Source organism: Cyprinus carpio, chromosome A24 (genome assembly GCF_018340385.1).
Source record: "Cyprinus carpio isolate SPL01 chromosome A24, ASM1834038v1, whole genome shotgun sequence".
Lineage (NCBI taxonomy): Eukaryota > Metazoa > Chordata > Actinopteri > Cypriniformes > Cyprinidae > Cyprinus > Cyprinus carpio.
In genome coordinates, this window is record NC_056595.1 from 15,544,109 (window position 1) to 15,568,635 (window position 24,527).

General features: G+C 38.2%; 1 protein-coding gene across 1 annotated transcript in view; it reads right to left on the bottom strand.

Annotated features, from left to right (window-relative positions):
- The window catches only part of LOC109099628 (vascular endothelial growth factor receptor 1-like), a 32,094-nt gene extending 7,740 nt beyond the window's left edge, over window positions 1-24,354 (bottom strand). Inside the window, 13 exon segments of the mRNA XM_042714355.1 lie at window positions 1,638-1,943; window positions 2,573-2,681; window positions 4,241-4,360; window positions 8,951-9,102; window positions 9,323-9,492; window positions 9,625-9,742; window positions 9,946-10,117; window positions 10,656-10,792; window positions 10,892-11,054; window positions 18,072-18,196; window positions 19,720-19,931; window positions 20,876-20,972; window positions 24,089-24,354. Of these exon segments, the coding sequence (XP_042570289.1) occupies window positions 1,638-1,943; window positions 2,573-2,681; window positions 4,241-4,360; window positions 8,951-9,102; window positions 9,323-9,492; window positions 9,625-9,742; window positions 9,946-10,117; window positions 10,656-10,792; window positions 10,892-11,054; window positions 18,072-18,196; window positions 19,720-19,931; window positions 20,876-20,972; window positions 24,089-24,146 (1,939 nt within the window). The 5' untranslated portion in view covers window positions 24,147-24,354.
- Window positions 24,355-24,527: the final 173 nt, after the last annotated feature.

Consider the following 24,527-nt stretch of genomic DNA (forward strand, 5'->3'; position numbering starts at 1 on the left):
GCCATTGGATTTGTGCCATTCAGCAAAATCCCTCTGTTTGTCTTAATGACACATTCAGCATTTCATGGACTCAACTGATATTTCCGGGTTAGCCAGCCAAGGACGCCTACTATTGCTTAGGCTGTTGAAAGTTTTACAATGTAGCGTCAAATTTATGTAGATTAATATAAGAGAATCGCAGGTTAATTTGTGTGGAATAAACTTACTTTGCATAAAAAAAATTAAAAAACCAAGGGGTCCTTCATATGAAGAACCATTACATAGTAAAAGAGGAGACTGACTTCTGCTTCAGATATTTTAATCCTGGGCACAACTGATTTTGTCCCTTTCCTCGTTCTGTGACAGTGGCTGATTGGCTGATTGTTCTTTGGCCATGTGAAGCAGCCTGTAAATGTGGCATAGTGGGAAGTGCCATTGTGTGCTCTTCCTCCTGACTAGATCTCATTCCCACAACAAAGAGGTTCTGCTTCACACAGCCTTGGAGAAAAGGGCTACAGGAAGCTCTGGGACCCAGTTCCCAAGAACCCCTTTTCCTCTGACTTTCTCCCTCTTTTTTTGTTTCTCTTTCCGCCTCTGTCTCTAAATGTGTGGGTGTCTGCATGTACATCCTTACGTGACTTAAAGTAAGTATCTAATAGAAGTCTGATGGCTTCTGGCTGTGGTTGCTTCTGTGTTCTGACCTGCAGTATACTGGTATTTCTGATCTGCTTGCATTTCTAAGCATATGTAATTGTACAGATGATACAGCAATATATGACCATGAATCCATTTTTTTTTAAGAATTAGACACAAATCCCTTGTTTTTGATGTAAGCCTTATCAGATATGTTTAAAACTAGCAAACTATTATTTTTTATGAATCAGCCAGTTATTTTTATAATTTTGTACTATTTTTATTGACCATGAATGTGTCCCACATTTTGCATACAAACTTGTTACCATATGATTTCTCCCAATTATAAAAAATTAAAACTGTGGTACCCAAGCAGTACCATAATTTTGAGCTAATAAGTGTTGACTTAACTTGTCAAGCTCAGTCAACCCTGTTACTGCAAGATACTGCAAGAGAAATATTAAAATATTTTATTACCTAATGGGAAATATAAATTTATCAGTAACTACTATTGGATGTCTTAAAACTGTTGTTTAATTGTTTAATAATATTCATTACAATTAAATTTTTAATTTTAATTTTTTTTTAGTTTCAGACCCTATTTTGTACCCCATCAAAGTACCAAAGTACTCGCTTATTTGTCTTTTTGAAACAGTATGCTTTTCTTGTTGATGCTGAGATACACTGATGCCAAAGCTGTTGTTGCACATCCTAAAATGGCCTATAAGTATGTGAATGAACAAAAAAATAGATTATACATATTATATATAGACTCCTATTATGGTACTTTTTGTCGTTTTTTTAGGGTTCATCCATATTTAATTCTATGGAAAAGAGCAGCCAGGATTTTCGCTAAATATCCATATTATGTTCCATTCAACAAAGAAAGCCATACAGCTCTGGAACAACAAAAGGGTGAGTAAAGGATAACAGAATGTTCATGTTTGAATGAACAATCCCTTTAAGGAGAGTATGAATGTGTGTGTGTGTGTGTGTGTTGAGCACAATGACTCTTAAAGACACACCTGTTATCTGCACTGCTGTATCTAGGTGTGTATGTTCTCCTGTAAGCAGGTGTGTGGCGGAACAGCGGTATGTTCCCGAATCCTGTGCAGTCACATTCTTCAGCAGGAGGTACAGAGTGTGAGAGAACTGCCCTTCTGTGAGCTCCCCGCCAAGAACTGAAGCTCCCTCTGATGTTGGGGATTGATTTGTTAATCTATACCATGACAGGTCTGAATAGACGTGCCTATTGGCTATACAGACCAGATGAAGTTCCCCTCCCTCTCTGGGTTCTTCCTCCAAAGATGCGATAAGGCCTCCTTTGACATCTGGTATGGTGGACAAAAGAAGTTTCAGTTTCCACTTCCTGTGCATAAATCCTCGATACAGTGAGACAGAATACATGCAGATCTCCTGGCAACAACAGACTTTTGTTTGAGGCTATTAAACAAAAAAACAGCATAGAGAAACCAGTTTGGAGTGTTGATCAAGTAGCATTTTTTGTAAGCTTTGATGACAATGTTGAATAGCCATTGTCAGTACAAGTAGCAATAAGATGTTAGTGTAAAGGGGCGCTATTTACTTTAGCTATTTGAAATTTCCTGTGGAAACCGCTCGAGGGTTTCCTGATGGAAGATAATGTTTATCTTTCCCGAACACCACCAGTGTTCTCCAAATAATGCACTGCACGAGGAGGCAGTATGATAAGAGCCACAGGTTCCTGTTCACTCCTCCACCCTGTCGCTATGACAACAGCCAGGATGGGCTACATCCACCGTGGCCGAAATTAGCACAGCTTGAAAGCAAACCCTCGAAAACACGGGTACGACGGAGGGCGGGATTATGGGAAGGAGTGAGAGAGAGGGAGTATGAGAGAAAAAGATATGGAGAATGTGGTAAAATATGTGGATGTTGAGATTTAAGCATCTTTTAAAATTTAGTTATATATACAAAGTACCTGTGACATAGAAATGGATGTCTAGTTCATCTCTGCCCATTAAGTTTGATGCAACACAGCGATAGATGCCAGATATCAATGCTTCGCCAACTGTCAGAACTCCTACAGTCTGTGAAAAAAATAAAAAAATAAAAATAAATTTTTGCAGGCAAGCAAAGATGAAGACAAACATGGCTAGAAAGAACCCTTAAGACCCCTTACGCATTCTGTGGTTTCCTCAAGTAGGACATGTTCCTGCATTAACTTACATTGTTTGTCCAGGAACTAGATTCTCATTAAGCAATCATAGCTATAACAAAATCACACACAAACTTTAATTGATAAGAATGTTATTCAAGCCTCTAACTCAAGTCTTATGTACAAACCCATAATCAGTTTTGGTTAATAATAATGTTGTTCCAAGACCAATAATGTTGATCCAGGGATATGTCTGAGAACCCTAACCTCACACGAGGCAATAACATTTCACATTACCTCTTGCCACCAAGTTTAGGAGTGACCAAAATTTTGCCACATAGGTTGACAACCAAGAAATGATTTAAGTTTTATTCTGACAGCTGGTTTACTTGCCATCAAATTTTGTTCCCCTAATGTTTCTTATAGAAGGAGGTTCTAATATTTATCAAACTGATAATGGTTAATATTCATCCCCAAACAGGAGAGAATCAGCAACTTTTAATCTGCATCATCTCTCTTCAGGGGGGTGGGGAAAGGATTCTGCCAGTGTGATTGCCTGCCAATTTGTTCCCCCCACGTTTCTTATACAAGGATGTTTTAATAGTTATCAAACTGATACTGTGTAAGATCCATTCCCAAACGGGATAAAATCAACAATTTTAAGCCACTACATCACTATGTATCCTCATGGGGGTGGGGGAACGAATTCTAACGGCTTGATTCCTCGCCATTGGATTCTGTTCCCCCCATGTTTCTTATAGAAGGAGGTTCTAATATTTATCAAACTGATATTGGTTAATATTCATCCTCAAATGGCATATAATCAACATGTCTCTCCACAGCGCTGGGGGAACAGATTCTGACTCCCGGATTGCTCGCCGTCAGATTATTTCCCCCCTTTTCTGATAAGAGGTTTTAATATTTATCAAACTGATACTGGTTAAGACCCATTCCCATACGGGATAGAATCCACGACTTTTAAGCCACTACATCAACATGCCTCTCCAAATGGGTAGGGAAACGGATTTTGACAGCGTGATTGCTCGCCATCGTATTCTGTTTCCACCATGTGTCTTATAGAAGGAGGATCTAATATTTATTTAACTGATACTGAGATGGATAATTTTTTATTTTATTAATTACTTAACTTATTTTAATACTTATTTATTGTTTGTTATTGTTGTTCCAGCATTAACAAAGATTGTGATTCAGGCACATGTATGGGGATGGAGATGGAGTATTCTTGTAATAAATCCTTTAATCTTGTTCCAGTAATCAGAGAGGAAGGACACCTGTTTAACCACATACAGAACTCGAACTGGAACTTGATTGCTGTTATCTAAAAACATTTGGTGGAGCACATAATTTCACAGAACTGCGCGCAGATGCATTCGTGTGAATCCAGGGGGAGTACTTCTGCATTCTTGTGTGCCCTCTTGTGTATTCATTTCATCTCTCCCCTATGATCAGTCCACCCACTCGAACACTCACCTTATTCTTCCCTTCTAACACTTCCTGTCTGTGGCTGATGGTCAGGATGGGATTGTGGGTGGACGTGACTTCTGTCTTCTCGCTGACTGCAGTCCAGGACGAAGGAGGAGGTTTCTCGCACTTAGAGAGAGGAAGACAGAGGACGAGAAAGAGGAAGAGAGAACGACAGCACTCTCAGTTCACAAGTGTCGAAGCAGTGATGTCACAAGACAGATGTGTGGTGCAGCTGCGGTCCAAAAGGGGAAGACCGGAATCTTCCGATCACTGGTCTCTTGGGAATTTATTTTTCACTATAGTCATCTTATGGAATTGTTTCTTTGGAATTCATTTTCAGTGTGTGTGTGTCATCTGTGTCAGGATACGGTGACACTCGTTGGAGTGTTCCATAATTAGCAGTGTGTGGGGCTTGGATGTGTTCCCTTTCCTGCCTGTAAATTATCCCAGCCATGCTTCCGAAGTTCCAACCTCTCATCCATTTTGCACACCACCTTAGGCATTTATCCCATTATCTTATCCATGCCTTAAGGTCTCTAATCTTTGGAGCAAGGTTCTGATGGGCCATGGCGATGGGTATTTGTCCGTGACTGTGTGCCCACCGCCCTGTTACCCCTCCCTGGCTTTGACGACTCTCTCTGATTGCTCTTCCTATTTGGCTGGGACAGTGAGTGTTCTGTCCTCATATGTCCCACCCTGATCATGACAACAGCACTTCTCAAACACACAGTCCACTCTCCCACAGCTCTCCGGGAACAGTTGCTCATTCGTTCTCTCAAACACACACACACACACACACACACACACACACACACACACACACACACACACACACACACACACACACACACACACACACAGAGAGAGAGAGACAGAGACTTTAAATGCCTATTTGTTTTACCACAAACAACCCCAATCATTTTGTATTCACATCTTCATCCATACCTGGTGTGCCTGTGTACAGTATTACGAACTGACTTCAGTGGGTCATTATGAAATCTACTCTGTTTTATTGTCTAGAAAAGCATCAAACAAGAAACAATTTATTATAGTCGGCCAATATTTCAGCTACATCTTTGCCAGCAGCTAGGACTTCACATATGCATTTTTCTTAGAACCAAACAGACCATGTTGTACAAATAATTTCAAGCAAATTTAATGTAAAAACAAATACATTTGATATAAACATACATTAGATATTAAAAATACATTTTTATCAGCGTTCTTACACATTTGGCAATTATTGAGATTTACCATAAGTAAGTTAGTTGTATAAAATTATTAAATATTAGATTCATATATTACTCATAGACAATCTGTATAAAAAGGGACGAATCACATTGGGAGAGACCCGTAGAGTAGAAACAAACACACAAATACTCACTCAACACACACACTTTCATACAAACAGGCAGGATCTTTACTTTCAGCACAAAATAAAGCAACTGTAATACACAGCATCACTGTTAAGTGGAAGAGTTTGACATAAGATGACACATGGGATGACACAGAGCTCTTGTCATTCATTTATGGCCCACCAGAACTCCTACACAGCAGGCATTCTGGGCCAGGTCCAGTCTGGAAAAACACAAAAAAACAAAAACGAGAAATCCAAACAGCGAGCCTCGGTTTTCTCTGCCGTCCTTGGCTCACGTCAAGATAGTAGACAGAAGATATTTTCATCGTGTACAATCTGAACTCACAGCTTTTGTGGATGTTAGAACTATAACTGATGGTCTGGGCTTTGGAGATGGAGGCTTGGTTCATACATCCTTTATAGTACCACTCAAGAACACGAAAAGCAAAGCAGCACCAGGCAGTGTATGGATGGGGATCATGCTCAGAAAGAGGAAGAGCAGAAAAACTGTCTCTGAACAACAACAACAAAAAAGAGGAATAAATAAGAATGTAGTTCCAGGGGTGCAGAGTTATCAGCCTCTCCGTCCTGTGTGAGCCCAGCTGTTCTGGATCGTCGTGAGATGGCCTGCTTTTAGTTACGTCTCTGGGGTGGCTGGATAAGGAAGGGCACTGGCAGTTGTAGGGTTATTTGTGACAGGTGAGGTGAATTGTGGGGGATCGGTAAAGTGGGGTGGAGGGTGTGTGTGTGGGATTAGGGACTCTCAAGAATAGATCAAGCTCCTGAGGAAGCGGACTGTGCCACGTTTGAAGACGGAGGGACAATCACGCTGCTGGGAAGTTGTCTCGCGTCGGGGAGGAAGCCAAACAACGAGAGGAAAAGCGCTCTGATTTTTCGCACAGGAAGCCCGTCTGCGCCTCCTGCCTGGTTGAGATAAGAGTGCTGCTGTTCCCATGGCTGAGCTCAAGCCCATCCAGCCGCTATCAGGCCGGCCCGGCCCACAACTCCACTCTCCCTGGGCCTCCTCCACCACAGCGTCAGGCCAGCCGCGCCGGGCTGCTATAAAGAATAAGGGCCTGAGTCAGGGTCCAGCCAGTCAAGACCTCTCAACAGAACGTACATACAATACCTTTCAATGATCAAGCTTTACACAGTGCTTTCATTAATTTTTTTTATCATATATACCTTTTGAATTTAATTGATGCAATGATGAGTTTCTCAGCAAAATCAATATGCAAATGATAAAAAATTATATCAGTTCGGCAGACCCAGATAGAATCTACAGGCATTTAAGGCACCCATTTTAGTTTTAAAAACTCCACCCATAATGAATTTAAATGAGGTCATCTGTGTTAAAATAAGTGTTCAAGATACATATTGCTAACTGAAAGCATAAATGATTTGTTAATGATGAGTGTTACATTTCCAAGGAAATTTGTTACCGAAGATCCCATGTGGGTCTGCAAACAGAACGCCAAAGCATTTCTTAAAGGGATAGTTCATCCAAAAATGTTGTTCCAAACTACTTTGCAGGGTTATTATCATTAACTATCACTAAAACCATTAAAAATTACAAAAAAAAAAAAAAAAAAACATGAACTGAAAAAAAAAATACAAAAACACTTAACTGAAGCACCAACATAACTAAAATTTAATAAGACTATATGGACATTAAACAAACAACAACAACAACAAAAAAAAACAAAACTTTCAAATTAAACTAAAAACAGAAAATATGTAAATAAAATGTAATTCAAAATATTAACAGACATTTAAATAGTGTATCAATGATACAAAAATAAACCCTGTTTTTATGAATGTCTTTCTAAAGCAGAACACAAAATACATTATTTTAAAGATTATTTCAATTGCTTTTGTCCATGGATTCAAATAGTATTAATATTAAGTGAGTGATGAAATAACTTGCATTTTTGGGTCAACTGTCACTTTAAGATTGCATGAAGGATAGCTGGCCCATACAGGGACTTTGTTGCATTATTCCAGCCAACAAGAATTTTCTTTTCAATAATATTTCATTTTTAGTTCTTTTAGCAAGCACTCAAAGAATAGGCCAAGAAAATATTACCAACAGAACATGTCACGATGGCAGTACCATAAGGGGAAGCATGACCTAAAAACTGACAAATCTGGAGTAGAAATGGCAGTGTCATACTGTAGCATAACTCTTTTAGAGTTTGTGGATTTCATTTTTAAAAAATCTAAGTGAGTGTCTATATGGGAGTAAGTCAGGAATGTATGTGGAAGGGTGTTTCTGTGAGATGATCTCCTCTGAGTAATGCTTGCTAAATTTTTCTCATGAGAACGGTGGATATGTAGTCTGTCAGACATTGAAGAAGGCATGGCAGGATGCGTCTGAGCAATCACAATAATAAACATCCAGCATTCTGCACAGGAAGTTCATTAAATCATAGTGTTTGATTTAGAAACGAACGAATCGTGCTTGTAAGCACGGAACTGGCTTCTTTTGAAGTGCTTTTTTCTGCACTTTCAACTCGGGAGTTAATTCAGTTCTGTGACTGTACCAGGCACACATTCACACAAATACGGACACATACACCCGAGCGTCTGCATCCACACAAAAATGAATAGAGACACACAGATGAAAGGCCTTCTCAAGCATCTGTTCTACAGGCTAAGAGGAAACCCTGTCTGAACACATGCTGAATTAGACAAAACAGGTCTCTATTCACAAACACACACACATACACATACATACATGTGTGTGTGTGTGTGTGTGTGTATGTCTGTAAATATAGACACATGTCTCCACTCATATGTGCATTCATTCTAAAAAAAGCACATCAAACACACTGTGACCAGGTACAGTGTGAAATAACTGAACTCTTTAAAAAGGTTTCAGGACATTACGCAATGATGGAGAGGATATCTAACTTAGTCTAGTGTGGGAAATCCAAACCTAGCAAAATTGCATTGTCTTGCTTGTGTTTTTTCACCTGGATCAAATACTAAATTAAAAGTGACTGAAGTTTTGGCCCTAACCCAGTATTCTTCACCGTATCCCTTTCCTCCGTCACCAAAGTGCAATGAGGACACGATTAGTCAGTCATTGGGGAAATGTTTTCAAATTTAGAAATGCTTGTAATGCTTTCACTTTTTAAAAGATGATAGTGGGAAATAAAATGAGATTTTAGAGATCTTGCAGAGGCCTGAATAAAACAAGGGGACCATTACCTTTCTTAAACAGGGTCTATGCTAATAACTAATGTTTTACGTATGTTATGTAAGGTTATGTATTTGATCGGCATTTCAAAGTTCATTCACCACTGGCTTGTTTCATATTTGGCAAACATTTGTGTGTTTCTGAGTGGATAGTGAACTTACAGGCCTTTCGGAGGGCACGGATGCCAGAGCCACTGGATTTGAGGTGGTGGGACACCATGAGAGGTGCAATGCAGGGCTTGTCTGCTGCCTCGCTGGACAGTCCCAGGTTGCTGAGAGGAAACTGTCTTTTCTCCAATCTGTGGCTTCACTGTAAATAGATTTTGACGAAAGAGAAAAAGCAATGAGGGCACAATGTCATATTCCCCATATAATAATAATAATGATTACTGTTATATATATATTAGCATAGAATTTGAATTTTTTTGTAATTATAGTTTTCTCAACAATTAAATTGTAATTAATGAATTTTTGGTTGTAAAACAGTTCTATAACATTAAAAGATAAAAACTCTTTATGCTAAGTCTCACCATTTACCACCAATGTGAGTGTGAGGTTCTGGAAAAGTCCATACTGCTGGATGCCAGTATGGATGGTGTAGATTCCTGCATCCTCTTCAGCAACATCCCGAATGACCAGAGAAAACCTGTCTACATGGTAACGGGAGCACTGCTCGGCGGCAACCATCCCATCCTTCAACCTAAGCAACAGATTTGGTTATTGAGATTTTTTTTTATTTAGCCAATATGCTGTTTCTGTTCACTTTAATGTGCATTTGCAAACAAATTACATCTATTTAGCACCTCAACTATATATTCACAGGAAATTTTACCAGATGACTTCAGGTTCAGGGAAAGCCTTTAGTTTTGGAGTAAGACGGAAAGATTTCTGTCCTGCAGAAGCCTGAACCACAGGGCCATCTCTGTGCTTGAGTCGAATGAAAGGCTGGTCTGGGAAAAAAACATACAAGAAAGCAAGACAATCAGTGTGGATGACTGAGAGATAAAAAGAATTCATTAGAGGTGGAAAGAAGCACAAAAGTTGGGGAAATAATCATTCCAGCAGTTTGCCATGGTGTGTATTAATCTGAAATGTACTATTGTTTCAGAGCAAATTTTAACCCAGCAACAATGGGACTGATTCTAAAACTCACCATAGACAATAACTGTGGTATTTGTTTCTCTCTTGGATGGACCACTTGTTACATGACATTTGTAAAGACCTCTGTCTGCTTTGCTCAGTCTGGGGATGGTGAGAACACTGTAGAACAGCATGTTGGTTCTGCTCCTTGATATGCGTCTGATGATAGTGGCAGACCCATTAGCCTGAAGTATAAACAAGCAGAGCAAATTGTGTCACAAACACTCATTTTGGACCCTCAAGAAAAAATATAAACAACATGGCTTTCAGAGGAAATGAGGGCTACGGAACAGCTGTCCATTCAATGGCCATTTAAAACACTTAATTATAAAACGCAATGTCTGTAAAACAATGCCTCCTTAGTGCACTGTAATTTCACTGCAATTAAGCTGTAATTTAAAATTACTCTAGTTGCCAAAAAGAAAAATGTGAGTTTGCTCTTTTATAGCTCAGGAGGCTAAATGGAGTAAATTATGATGTTCCACTTAAGTATCACAGCAATACAAAAATGAAAATAGAGTGTGTTGGTTTTGGAACTAATACATTTAGTAGTAATGCATTAAGATGAGTTAATTTATCTGAAAAATCCATGTCCTGCTCATTCTACTGTACAAACTAAACTGATTTTACAACAGAAGCTTGTTGATTCTGATTATATCAACCGAATAAAGATTTTAGAAATGTCATTTTATAAATCACAAATGCATACTGTGTAAACCCCACCTTTTGAGGGTATGTCCAGCTAATGGACACCCTGGCGTTCCACTCAGCTGTAACGGTGCAGTTCAGTGCTAACATCTGGCCCTGTAACGTGTGGACCAAACCCGTGCTGTTCAAATACACATCCAGGATTTTATTCACTGCGAAAAGAAGGAAATGGATGCAATTTTTGAAACTGAAATATAGGCCCCAGTTTTTGGTTCACCAATAAGTTAATCAAAGAGGCCATTAGCGCTTACCTGGCCTGTGAGTCAAAAACTTGTTGCTATATTTGACTCCATTGACGATAGTTTCACAGGAAAATAGCCCGATGTAGAAGAATGTGGGACTACGGATAGTAAAACCTTGCCTGCTATTCCAGATGATGTTTCTATAATCAGGAGCTATCGGGTGGAAAGGAAACTGAAAATGAAAGAAAAATGCTAATTAAAAAACATTAGCAGTCACACCACAAGATTTAGCATTTCTTTTTAAGAAGGCTACAACAGAGATTTTTGCTTTGACCTTGTAAGACTCTAAAAGATTTCCATTTGTGTGCATTTTAAAAACAAACTTGCACTTTCGGTTTAAATCTCATTTGGCCAGCACACCTAAGGACTCTAAGGGGTTCAACAGTGCACCGTCCTTCAAAAATTCTTGGAGAGCGGTGTTATGATTTTGTTTACTTCCATATTCAATGGAGGAAATGTTTACAGGCTTAGATGTGACACTGTGGAAGTGTCCTGCCCTTTCTCAGGGGATCAGGTGAATGCTTTCCTCCCAGTGTGAGCTGCTCCAAATCTCCTTGTTTCTAGAAAGCGCTACTGCATTAGGTAAGGCATTAGATAAGCCCTTCACCTTACTTGAGAGTGTTTCTTTAAGTATGGGCACTTTTGGCCTTGTGGACTTAAAAAAAACTCTTTTTAAACACATTTTCCAATAACAATGATCAACAGTGAACATACAATTCTTCATTTTTCTAAAGCATTGTGAACATTTCCACCACACTGTCACTGTCATTTCAGCTACATCTCAAATTATGCATTGTTATGCATTGTGTAACAGCATTCTGTGATGGAAATGATGACGGTGGAAATTATTTTGGAACAAGATGTTGGAATCCTTTGGGTTGCTATAATGCTAATCTCACAGCTAGCAGTCAGTGTATCCTAAATACACACAATTACATAATATTTTCACACTTTTTGCATAATTTTACAAAATTACAATGACAAAAAATGACGACTTAAAGACCAAGGATATACCTCTACCAATCAACACTGGGCTGAACAAACCAGCGTTGTTGTTTTTTTTTTCAACTATTAACAATTGTTTTCTTTAATTGTACATAACTATTTCATATCGTCATGTAAATGCTGTTGATACCAGTACATTTTCTGCTTCTGTTGCGTCCTCTGCTGTTTCTGAAGTTTTAAATTGTACCTGTCCGTCTATGATTTATGATATGTACCATTCTCTTATTTCTAAATTCCTGGATGAGTATGTTCCAATTAGAACCAGGTCTGTTCCCATGTCCTACTCCTCTCCTTCGTTTAATGCAGAGCTTCATGCTATGAAAGCAAAAAGCAGACAACTTGAACGTCTTTTTAGGAAAACAGGTTTAACTGTCCATTATCTTGTTTATTCTGATTACATCAAGAACTACAAAACTGCCTTGAATGCAGCCCACTCTTCTTATATCTCCAGCATCATTAACAAAGCTAATAATAGGCCTAAAGCAATATTTAGCATTGTAAACAAACTAATCCAGGCACAAAATCATAGTTTCAGCCAATATGAATCTGAAGATTTGTGTTGTACTTTTTTGCACCACTTTCAGGGAAAGTTGGATGTTTTATGTGGGACTTTTGACGAGGAACCGACTATTTCCGATTGTGAACAAACTCAGTCTACCCAATCATTGACTACCTTTGCCTTAACTAATCCATCTCTAATTGCTGATGTAATACAGAAATCGAATTCCTCTTCAAGCCGACTAGACCCTGCACCTACTTTTCTCCTGAAGCACTGTATCCCTGTTATTTCTGCCCCTATCTAACACCTCATCAACATGTCTTTCATTTCTTCCACTCTTCCTATCTCACTCAAGACTGCTGCTGTTACTCCTATTATTAAAAAACCGAATCTAGATCCTTTAAATATATCCAACTACCATCCGATCTCTAACCTGCCATTTGTATCTAAAATCATGGAAAAGACTGTTGCCTCTCAGCTGCAGTCATTTCTAGCTTGCAACAATCTCTTTGATATTTTTCTCTCTGGTTTTCGCACACGGCACAGTACGGAAACTGTGCTAGTAAAGGCTATCAATGATCTGTTAATTTCTTCGATTCAGGCAGTTTATCAATTCTTTTATTACTTGACCTTAGCTCAGCTTTTGATACTATTTGTCATAAGATATTACTCCCTCGCCTTGCAGAAGTTGGCATCTCAGGTTCTGCATTATCTTGGTTCTGCTCATATATCACAGATAGGCAATACTTCATCTCACTGCACAATTCCAAATCTCCTACTGTCTTGCTCAAACAAGGAGTTCCCCAGGGCTCAGTTCTTGGACCATTATTATTCATCCTCTATATTTAGCCTCTTGGCCAAATAATTCGTCGTAATGGTTTTAACTACCACTGTTATGCTGATGACATCCAGATATATAGTAAACCAGATTCTACCCAGTCGAGGGCATCCTTATCTTCATGTGTCAGTGAGTTAAAGGATTGGCTACATTCTAATTTTCTTAGTCTATACTTGAGTAAAACAGAAATTTTAATAATTGGTCCCCCATCTCTTATAAAAATAAAATTGATGTTTCTAGCTTTGACCTTGACGCTATTTCTATTTTTCCATCGGCTACTGTTAGAAACTTAGGTATCATTCTAGACCCATCACTAACCTTGGATGACCACATTAGCAAACTCTCCAAAGCTGCTTTTTTTCCAAATATGTTGAATTTCACAACTTCGTCCTTTTCTGAGTAGAAAAGATGCGGAATCATTAGTGCATGCATTCATTACCACTCGCCTAGACTATTGTAACACTCTTTTCTCTGGCTTACCAACTCATCGTTCGTCTGCAGTACATTCAAAATTCTGCTGCCAGATTATTAACTTCCACAAAAAAATCTGCTCACATCACCCCTATTTTATTTAATCTTCACTGGTTGCCTGTATCTATTCGTGTGCAATACAAAATTCTTCTGCTCACCTTTAAGGCACTCAAATGTCTTGCTCCCTCCTATCTTTCTGACCTACTCTCTTCTTATATACCTTCTCGGACACTCTGGTCTTCTAATTCTGAACTTCTTTGTGTACCTAGGTTCCGCCTATCTTCAATGGGTGGCAGGTCCTTTTCCGTTATTGCACCCAAACTTTGGAATTCACTTCCCCTGGCACTCAAAACAGTCACCTCTTTTAGTGAATTCATGTCAAAACTTAAAACTTATTTGTTTAATCAACACTATCACTAATTTACATGTGTATTTGTCCATTTTGTTTTCCATTTTTATGTCTTTACTACATAATCTGTGTTATATCCAACTGCATTATTTGCAACTGAATTGGGCAAATATTCAGTGAAATTGTTTCTTTGTTATCAATATTTGTTGCTTTGGTGTATCATGTTCAGCATCCTTGAGTTCGGGAAAGGTGCTATATAAATTAAACATATTATTATTTTATTATTAATTGAAATAAAGCTGAAATAAAATAAAAAAAAACAAAATATAAATATTAGATTAAAAAAAATAACTAAAAAAAAACAATGAAAATTCCCCTTTGCCAACTAAATGAAATGGGTTTAAGTTGAAGTTCTAAAATTACTAAAACTAAAACTGAAATAGAAGTAGAGTTAAATAGTTATTTTAAGTGCTTAAAAATAATAAAAATGACAAAAGCACATTAAATAAAATTAAAATGAAAACTGCAAATCTAAAATCAAAAGCAAATTCAAAATTATAGTATATAAAAATACTAAAACAATTAACACATAAGTGGTATGTAATAGCAATTTCCAATTTCAGCCAAAATTACTGGGCGAACATTATGCCATTTAATTACTATTTATGAACACTTGTAAAGCTCTAAAAGATTGTGCTCCTCCTCAACTTTACCAATTAATCCCACCAAGTCTCAAGTCTTAGGTAACCAACTTCTCGTTAACATCCCTCCCTATGTTCAATGTGTAAGAAGGGAGGGTGAGGATGTGGAAACGTGACTCCAGTCCATCTCCTCACATCCTGTTACTACAGGATATAGACATCGCGGCTAGGCCCTCAGGTCAGCTTCTGGAAGGGCCCCGCAGCTACTTTCACAGCTTCAGTGAGATCCTATGTATTGTTCCCTATGTGTAAGGTGCAAAAAATTAAAGACCCACTGCCAAGTACAAAATCCTCTCAGGAAAAAAACACTCTACCAGTGTGTGACAGTCCAAATTTGAGAAGGTTGGAGAGAGCTCGTATTTATAGCACGTTTACCTTTTGAATATCTGTGTGCAGGGTCAGCAGGACATAAACGAAGCAAACAGAAATGAAATGTGGTGCTTTTTTGAGCGTGGAGGGAGGATAGGGATGTCATATCGCGAGTATATCTTAAAACAGTTTCCATCCTGCATGCATTGAGCCAAAGGCAGCATGACGGGAACTGGTCAACTTGTTCTTTTCCGTTTCCTCTTCTCATCTGAAATTCATCCTGAAATGCTTAAGTTATTTTTTAAAACCTCTCGAGACTTTTGTTACTGTATTTGGACTCAACTTGTGTCTCCAGAGATGTAGTAGTGTGTCTAATCATATCATAAATGCACAGCAAGCCATCTTTTAAATCACTGGATAAAGCTTCATCCCTCAAATCAATGTCCTTGCCATCAACTGTGGAAGACATCAGTCTGCGTGAGGTGGTCTCGGCGTCATCTCCTTTGCTTTGTGCAGTGCCAACAAGAAAAGGAAGCTGTGGGCGCCACTCACTCTGAGCATCAGCTTAAACGATCCATGTCATGCTGAGCCAAAAAGACTACTGTATATCCTCTCCACATGCCCTCACGAACACACATACATCCGAACTGGCACAAAGAGACGCACACTTGCCCTTATAACCTGGAGTGATTGTGAGATAAGGACAGGGAGAGTGACTTATTTGTGAATGAGTGCGATGAGAGGATGCACTCCATGCATGGCAGTAGAAGCCATGCATGTGATTATTTGCAATAACAATTCATCACACATCAACTTGCTCTAAAATCACACAAATGTGACTTAAAACACAACAGCATTAAAACTCTGAGAAAGTGCACACACCGCAATGCATTAAATGTATCGAGTGCTTATGCGCACACACACTGCATTTACTGAAGAGACCGCGTGCATACACATAAATGCACATTCAACAGCACTGAAACAGCGTTAGTTAAGGTCACTAATGACTTGTTAATGGCTTCTGATTCTGGCCATCTGTCTATACTGATTCTTCTTGATCTTAGTGCCGCTTTTGACACTATAGATCACTCTATTTTAATCACCCGTTTAGAGACTATATTTGGAGTTTCTGATTCTGCATTACAGTGGTTTAAGTCCTACCTCTCTGATCGCAAGCAGTTTGTTGTGATAGGTGATTGCAAGTCTGAGATCGGTGTGGTGCACTGTGGTGTTCCCCAGGGATCAGTTTTGGGCCCTTTACTTTTTAGTATTTACATTTTTCCATTTGGCCAACTTTTAAGAACTGTTGGTCTTAACTTTCACTTTTATGCCGATGACACTCAGATCTATATACATTCAAAACCTGGTGTCAATATGCCTGTGTCTCTTCTTTCTCAATGTTTTACTGAGATTAAAAAATGGATGTCTGAAAATTTTCTTTGTCTAAACAGTGACGAGACTGAAGTGATGCTTATTGGTTCCCCTCATCAGTTGAGTAAAGCAGAGTCCATAACCTTAAGTGTGGATGGCTCTGCTTTACAATTCCAAACTAAACTAAAAAATCTGGGGGTGATATTTGACACCAATTTAACATTTGACCATCATGTTCATAACACAGTCAAAGCATCATTTTTTCATCTCAGAAACATTGCCAAATTACGTCCCATGTTGACTTTCTCTGTGGCTGAAAAGTTAATCAACACTTTTGTTTTTTCACGCATTGATTATTGTAATGCATTGCTGGCTGGAGTTTCTAAAGCTACCCTAAGTAAATTACAGTTGGTACAAAATTCAGCTGCTAGAATTCTGGCTAGGACCAGTGCGAGGTAGCACATCACACCTATCCTGGAAAAATTGCACTGGCTTCCTGTTAGTTTTTCGTATTGATTTTAAAATTCTCATGCTCACTTATAAGGCCTTGAATAATTTGGCCCCTCAATATTTGTGTGAGCTTCTAACCCCCTACACTCCTACACGTGTTCTATGCTCTTCTGAAGCTGGTCTTTTAACTGTCCAAACAACACGGCTAAAATCTATGGGTGATCGGGCTTTCTCTTCTTTGGGTCCTAAATTGTGTAATTCCCTGCCCTCTGAGATTAGGAATGCAGAATCCCGTAGTGTTTTTAAATCGTCCCTTAAAACATACTATTTTAGGATAGCTTTTATGTGATTCATGTGATTACTTTGTTTGTTATTATATTGGCTTTCTATTTTATTTTAATTTTTTTGTATTTTTGTTTGATTAGTTTTTACTGCCTGCTCTGTTATGTGTATCTTTTAATTTCATTTTTTATGTAAAGTGCTTTGAGATGCTACTTTTAAAGGCGCTATATAAAATAAAGTTTATTATTATTATTATTATTATAACAGAGAAATGGAGCTGAATGGAACAGAATGCAGTGTCTTTGGAGAGGCTCTTGTAATTTAGTGATTTTAACACCATTAAAACATGTAAGTAAAGAACATCAGTCAAGCCAGAGGCTATGAAAATAACTTTTTAAAATAATCACGATCTGCATCACAAATAACACACTATACACTATGTTTGTTCGCGTTATTTAAGTGCATCATCTGGATATTTAAACTGCCCTTTTTCTTTTTGGAATTTTCAGTGTGAACACACTATTCGCACTAGAACAGCATCTGTTGAACACAAACAAAATTAATAAAATTAATAAAATCTCGGGATGGCCCCTCCCACTGTCAGAATATCATTGGTCCTTAATCCTGCATATTAAGCAACACATATCTTCTGAATGGCTGTGATTATTTCACATTATATGTTCATAGCTGAAAGATAAATGAAAAGCCTTCATTTATGAGATAACTAAAAATTCTCTTACTATAACTTAAAGTTCTCTGAATGGCCCTGCCCACTGGCTTCTTGGTCTATAATTCTGCATTTTCACATGTTGTGCTCAGTGCTGAGAAACAGATTACTTGTCCCTGGACAGAGGGAAAACTGGTGTGCCGTACAGTATGAAATGATCTGTTTGACTCACAGTTGAGACACTCACCTTGACCAATGAGACTTTGGCATCTGGGTTTGTGACTCTGCAGGGGAAGACCAATGGCTCTCCCTCCTTCATGTACACCACATCTGGGATCTCCGACTGCACCTTTACAAACGGCCGCTGGCTATCTGAAACGCCAATGCTGAGGTCAGGAACAAACAGACACCGCATAAAAACAATCTAGAGTCAGCAACAAATACAGAGAGAATGCTTGCTTGTTATCAAACGGTCTCTCTCTGTTGCTTTCTTGGTTGCACTTTCGCCCCAGTTGCAATATTCTTGTGGCAATGAAAGGCTTTGGGTGTTGCTCGCCCCATTGTTTGGTGCTCTGGTGTTATTAAAGGAACAGAAAAAAATCTCTGAACATTTTAACAAAAGTACCCCAAGGACTGCTGGATGCTTCCTTGTCGTGCTTTGATTCAATATAAAGGACGAAGGGTGAGGCTAAATAGACATGGCCACAAGAGCGATTGATGGTCCTCAGGGGCCTTGTTGGCTAACCGGGGCTGCACCTAGTGACCTGGGGCACCTCTTAGCCTTCCTTAATGCCTGACCAGGGAGGATCCAAGCCTCTACTGCCCCGGCATGCCCTCAACGTACCCACTCCCATGTACAGACACGCATCCCAACAAATATACACAAGGAGACATCGCATCCTCTACCCTTGTCTCCAAGTTGTCCCTCCCCCCCAGAGCAGCACAGGATATGGACAGCCGGGCTGAGGGACATAGATAAGACTGGGTACCCTGGGAAAGTCTGCCCAAGAGCTGAGCCTTTCAACAGCTGGGGCTATTTCTGTCCCCTAGAGGTAGCACGTAAATGAAAGTTACAGTTTAAATTAGTCAAAAGTGAGAGAGGACAGCCTAAAGTGTGAGCAAAAACAAAAAAATGCCTGTGCAAAACCGTGCCAGATGCTCACTTAGTCGGATGTGTTGCCTCAAGAGAAAAATGGTGTTTAGGTATTATTTGCTTCCTGAGACTTCCTGTTTAGCCTTAAGCAACAGAAATGGTCAGTGAGATGGCCAAACTATTAAACGGAGTCCAGTGTGCTCACAAATCGGGTCCGCCCTGGAAATCGGGTCTCTGCGAGGACTTCAAGCGATCCCAACTTTGAATGGGTATTCTCTATAGCGCCTGATTGCAATTCCTACAAAGTCACGTTATATTTAATAATAAGCATTAATGTCTGTTTTAAGGCCCGTTCACGCCAACAACGATGACTTTAACACTAACTACAACGTAACTATATAAGCATCCACATCGACATTCCGTTTTAACGTTCCGCTTTAAATGCTCAAGCTTTTTAAAGTCGAATGAATTCTGATTGGCTGCCAGTGTTTTTATCATTCATCAACTGGAAAAAATAAACATTCTGAAAGTGATTCCAAAAACATTGTTTCATGGTGTCTTTATTGTTATAGAATTATAAATACTAAAATACTGCATAACATACAGGGACCCAATTAGCCTGATAGCTTAGCTTGTACACCACGCATTTGCACGTACCCTATTAACCCTGTTAATATAACTATTAAATGATAGTTGAAGACCTGGTGGAGACTCAAGGACTGATTTCAAGGAAGTACCCAATTTGTCACAACACCAGAAAGAGAGGGTTTAAAGGTTCCAGTGTTCACCTGAAGTGTCTTACCTGTGATGTAGACATAAACAGAGGCCTGTTTGCGATGCTTTTGGCGGTATCTGCAGCGGTAAGAGCCAGTGTGTTGAGCTAAAGCAGGACTGAGCATCAGGCGGCTGCAGTATTGGTTATTTTTCTTCCCGCAGCGGGTCTCTTCTATCTGCGTGCCGTGGTGCACTTTCGGGGTGCCTGATGGCAAAACCCACTGGAGCTCCCACCGTCCCCTGAAACATTTAGGAACTTTATATCTAATGGTCCATAAGTTCATCACGTCACTGTTTCAGTGATCAACATATAATGGGGTCCAAATGTCTGAGACCACTTATGAAAATGTTTCTATTTTGCATTTTACTAATGAAAGGCATTTAAGCTTTACTAGCAAAGAATGTGAGGTCAGATCAGTCAACTTGATTTATGGCTGACTTATGATTTGTTTTTTGGTATTTAGTTTTGCTTTAATGACAGCATCACGCAAAGTGCATGAAAAAGTTTTATAAAATCTGATAATCATGTATCAGCATGATTTGAGAGACTCTTGTGTATAAGAACTTTTGACCTTTTATACAAAGGTCAGATTAGATTATTGGTTAGTGACCTAAAGTGGTGCACAATGTTCAATATTTCTGTCATATAATAAAAGCAAAAAACATTCTCTTTATTTCAAGGTTTAAATCAAATAATGAATCCTAGATTTTCAGTGTGCTATCAGATTTTAGACATGACCCAAGGTTTTTCTCCATTTCTGTCACCGATTTAGTTTTGGTTCCTTTGCCACAGTCGCCTTTGACTTAGTTGGGGACATTTGATTGACAGACACTACTGAAAGAGAGCTGAAATTACTGTTTGTTATTGTCCTCTTGCATTATTGACAAACTATTTTCCTGTTTGCCACTTTAAAGCTGCTTTGAAACAATCTGTATTGTATAAAGTGCTATACATATAAAGGTGACTTGATTGACTTGACTGTGCATGGCTCATTCTCATCTTTTATGCATGCATTTTACAGTCTCTCACTACAAACTTTTAATTTTTTCTACATTCCTCCTGACCAAAATCTGTATCACCTCTGTTAATCATAAAGCCATACATGACTCATCCAAAACTTCATGATCCACTTTTAACCACTACCTCCTCCTTTAACCATGAGATTATGTGACACATCACTCACCTGCAGTTTAGCTGAAGTGTCTGATTTCTCTCTATAATAAGCTGCTTTTCAGTAACATCCAACACTGGAGAACTGAACCTCCCTTTTGTGTCTGTGTCTTTAAGACAGAAAGCAGAAAGGCATGTTAGAGGTTGCTGAATAAGAAGTTGTGAAGCTTTAAAGAGTGAAATTAACCACATTCAGGTGATAAGAGTGATAGTCCAACTTATATAAAATATGACTGTGCTGCCCAAACCTATAGAAACAGACCCACAGTTCCTGCTGATACCGATAGAGTTATATTTTAGCTGTCTCTGAGCACAGCACTGCTTTTTCAAGGTTGTTATTGAGGGGCAGCTGAGTATTGTTCAAAGGTACTTGAGGATCTCAAGGCAATGTTTGTACATTACATAGTTTAACTGAATACAAATCATCAGAAAACATCACATTACTGTGTGGCGTAAAAAAGTTGCAAAATATTACTAATAATACACCCAGTTATTTTATTAGATATAGATATTTTCTTATCTTTTATAAATAAAAAAGTCAGATACTGAGCAAGTGCAACACTTGTTTTAAATTATTTTTTAATATATATTTTAAACCTTATTATATAGGCTACATTAATTTTATTTATCTGATTAATAAGACGGCATGATGACTTGGTATTTTGTATTGAATAACAGGCCTATAAAATGATTTACCATATCCGCGTGATGCTGTGACATTAATAGCCTATTTAATATGCAGAATCACATGTAGCCTATTGTAAGCACAAATAGGCTACACTAAATAAAAATATTGTTTGCATACTCCAGTTTTTCAGCACTTTTGTTGCTTAGAAAAAACACTTAACTGCGGGTTAAGGTGGCACATAATTCAATATGATTTTAAACATCTTGTCTCCATGCAGACGTGACTATACAATACAGACCGCTCTCACTATTGTTTATTGCTTTTAAAAAGCTTACAGCATCATTTCCTTTCCATTATTCACACTCTACGCGCAGGCCATGTACCGTCTATACATTTAAAAAAGTATTGTAGTTAGACCAATGAAAAAAGGAAGTAGGAGTCAAGCACTTTTCCCACAGCGAGTCCCGCATGGGATCCAAACAGGCTCGTTATCAGCCGGTCCACACGCTGAGGTTCCGTTTCAGAAACTAATGACAGGATAAAAACCTGCCAATATCAACTGAATAAACGCTAATGAACCAGAGGAAATAAGGTTAAAGTTTAAAGCGAAGCGATGCACGTATAGGAAATACATTTTGAACATGCGCTAAATGTAAGATGTTGAACATAAAAACAAGAAATGCATGTTGTTGCACGTGCTTTAAAATGTTTTTTGTCTTTTTCTTTTTTTAGAAAATTCCCTAAAATTACTGAAATCAACTATTTAGGTTATTCTGTTATTTAGGCCTACGTATGTTGCGCTTATCAATTTAATTATTCAGTCTTTCATTTGTGTCAACTTATCCCAAAAAGAAAACAAAAATACAACAGCTAGGCTATAAAGATTGCTTTGTAAAATTGTTTGTAAAACTACACCCACTGGGAAACTATTAAACATTCAACAAATTCGCATTCTATGCCATGTGCTATTCTAAATGATTAAAATAGGACCGAGGAAAAATTGTAAAGCTCTACAAAGATATTTGTATTCTTTAGTTCTTCAGAAGCAATCTGTGCACTATAACATTGATCTCCAAGAACCATAAAGTCAATTCAAGAACTAGCCTACAAGGAAACTTTTTTTGACAAGAAGGTTCTTCGAACTAATCGAAACCAGCGCATTTAAAAATGCGCTTATTATTATAATTAGCCTGTTATTTGCTTAAACACATTTATTTAATTTTTAAATCATGAATCTGCCTAGTTTTGTTAATTTTTTAACATTGAAATTGCCTGATTAGTTTGTATCATTTTTAGGACTCTTTCTAAAATCCAGCATCCTAATCAATTTTACAAATCATTTTCCCCACATAATATGCTTAAAACACGTTTGGTCTTTAATCAGTTTCAGTTTTTTCCATCCTGTGATATGAGTGGTGACTTGTTGACCAATAAAGCAAGCACTGCGGACAGTACCGCTTCGCCCCTGCTTCCTCCCCTTGGGTCTGTTTTAGCTATAACACCCTGATTAGCGCTGGTTCCTGCTTCACGGTGGTCATGACCCCGAAGTCATTTATATTAGAACTTCCATTTCAAAGTCATCAGGCTCAGGAAATAACGCACTCTCTGATTCAGCCGAGGCCAAACATTAAAGACGGATGTCAAGTAAGAGCAGAGAGGTCTCTACTACCAAAACAACTTGTCCTGCTATGGCAGGCCGATTTAGCATTTATTTTTAAAACTAATGTCTGTTTTTATATTAGGCTAGTACTTATTATTTATTATTATTAATAAACAATAATATTTGTACATTATTGTATCTATGTAAGGTTATGTAGCAAATGTAACTGTATGTTTTTTTTTTTGTCTGTAGTGAATTGTTATATGCATTTTTATTGTATTTTTTGTATTATTTTTATTTTATTAATATAATCTGTGGTGCCTTGATTTTTTATTTTGTTTATTTGTGAGCACTGGAAGTTTCTGTCACCAACATAATTTTCTTGTGTGTATAAATATTCTTGGCAATAAAGTTTATTCTGATTCTTTTCAATTTTACTACTTCATTAAATAGTATTACCAGATCATTAGCATTCCTAGCATTCCATATAGCATTCCTAATCACAATAGTTAAAAGTAGGTGTTCTGTAACAATGTGTAATTTTTTGCAATCAAATTTTATGGGGATAGGAGTTATTAGCCATTCTTTTCAGAAATCGATCGGACTATAGTGTTAATTATATAGATAGTCTATTAGTCGCATAGTTTGATTCATTTCTAGTAATAAAAATGAATATGCTAATAGTAACAACAAATATATAATAGTTAGTTTTAAATTATCAATATAAAGGTTAAAGAGGCTTGCCATAGTCTTGGAAAAACAAATTGTAGCACATCTGATTAAGCGCGTAATTTTGCGTTTCTGCAGTGCGCATTATTACCAATTGGGCATGAATACCAAATAAAAAAATTTTAAAAAAAAAATACAAAAATAAATTAAACGCAAATTCAAAGTTAATGGAGTTCTTCTCAGCATGAAATGCAAATAATGCGACGGGAGTGAGCCACACTCACACGAATGAAAAAATATTTTCTATAATAAAGTAAAGTACAATTTACCTTTAGTCAGAACACGCCCTGACAATCCAAATATCATCACAAATAATATACAGAACATTCTCTTGGTCTTGCTTGAGGTCCTTTGCTTGGAGATGAACACCTAAGAAGTAAAGACTGCAGATCCAATACTCCAGAGAATCAATTCACCTTACAACACCAAACTCCTCAAACCCTGATTTCACATGAACTACAATCAACCTCGGTATCGTCCGGAGTATATGAACTCTTGAAGCAGGAGGACCACGCATGAATTCCAGTTAAACTCTTGCCCATTAGGACCGCGGGCTGGGATTTATTCATTTCCCACTGCCACCGGAGCTTCCGTGACGCTCATCGACACACCCATCCCGCGCGACTGACGTGTCCGACAAGGGCCCGATGTACTGCACCGCTCCTGTGTCTCTCCTCCACTTCATCAATCATATCATGAATAAACAAG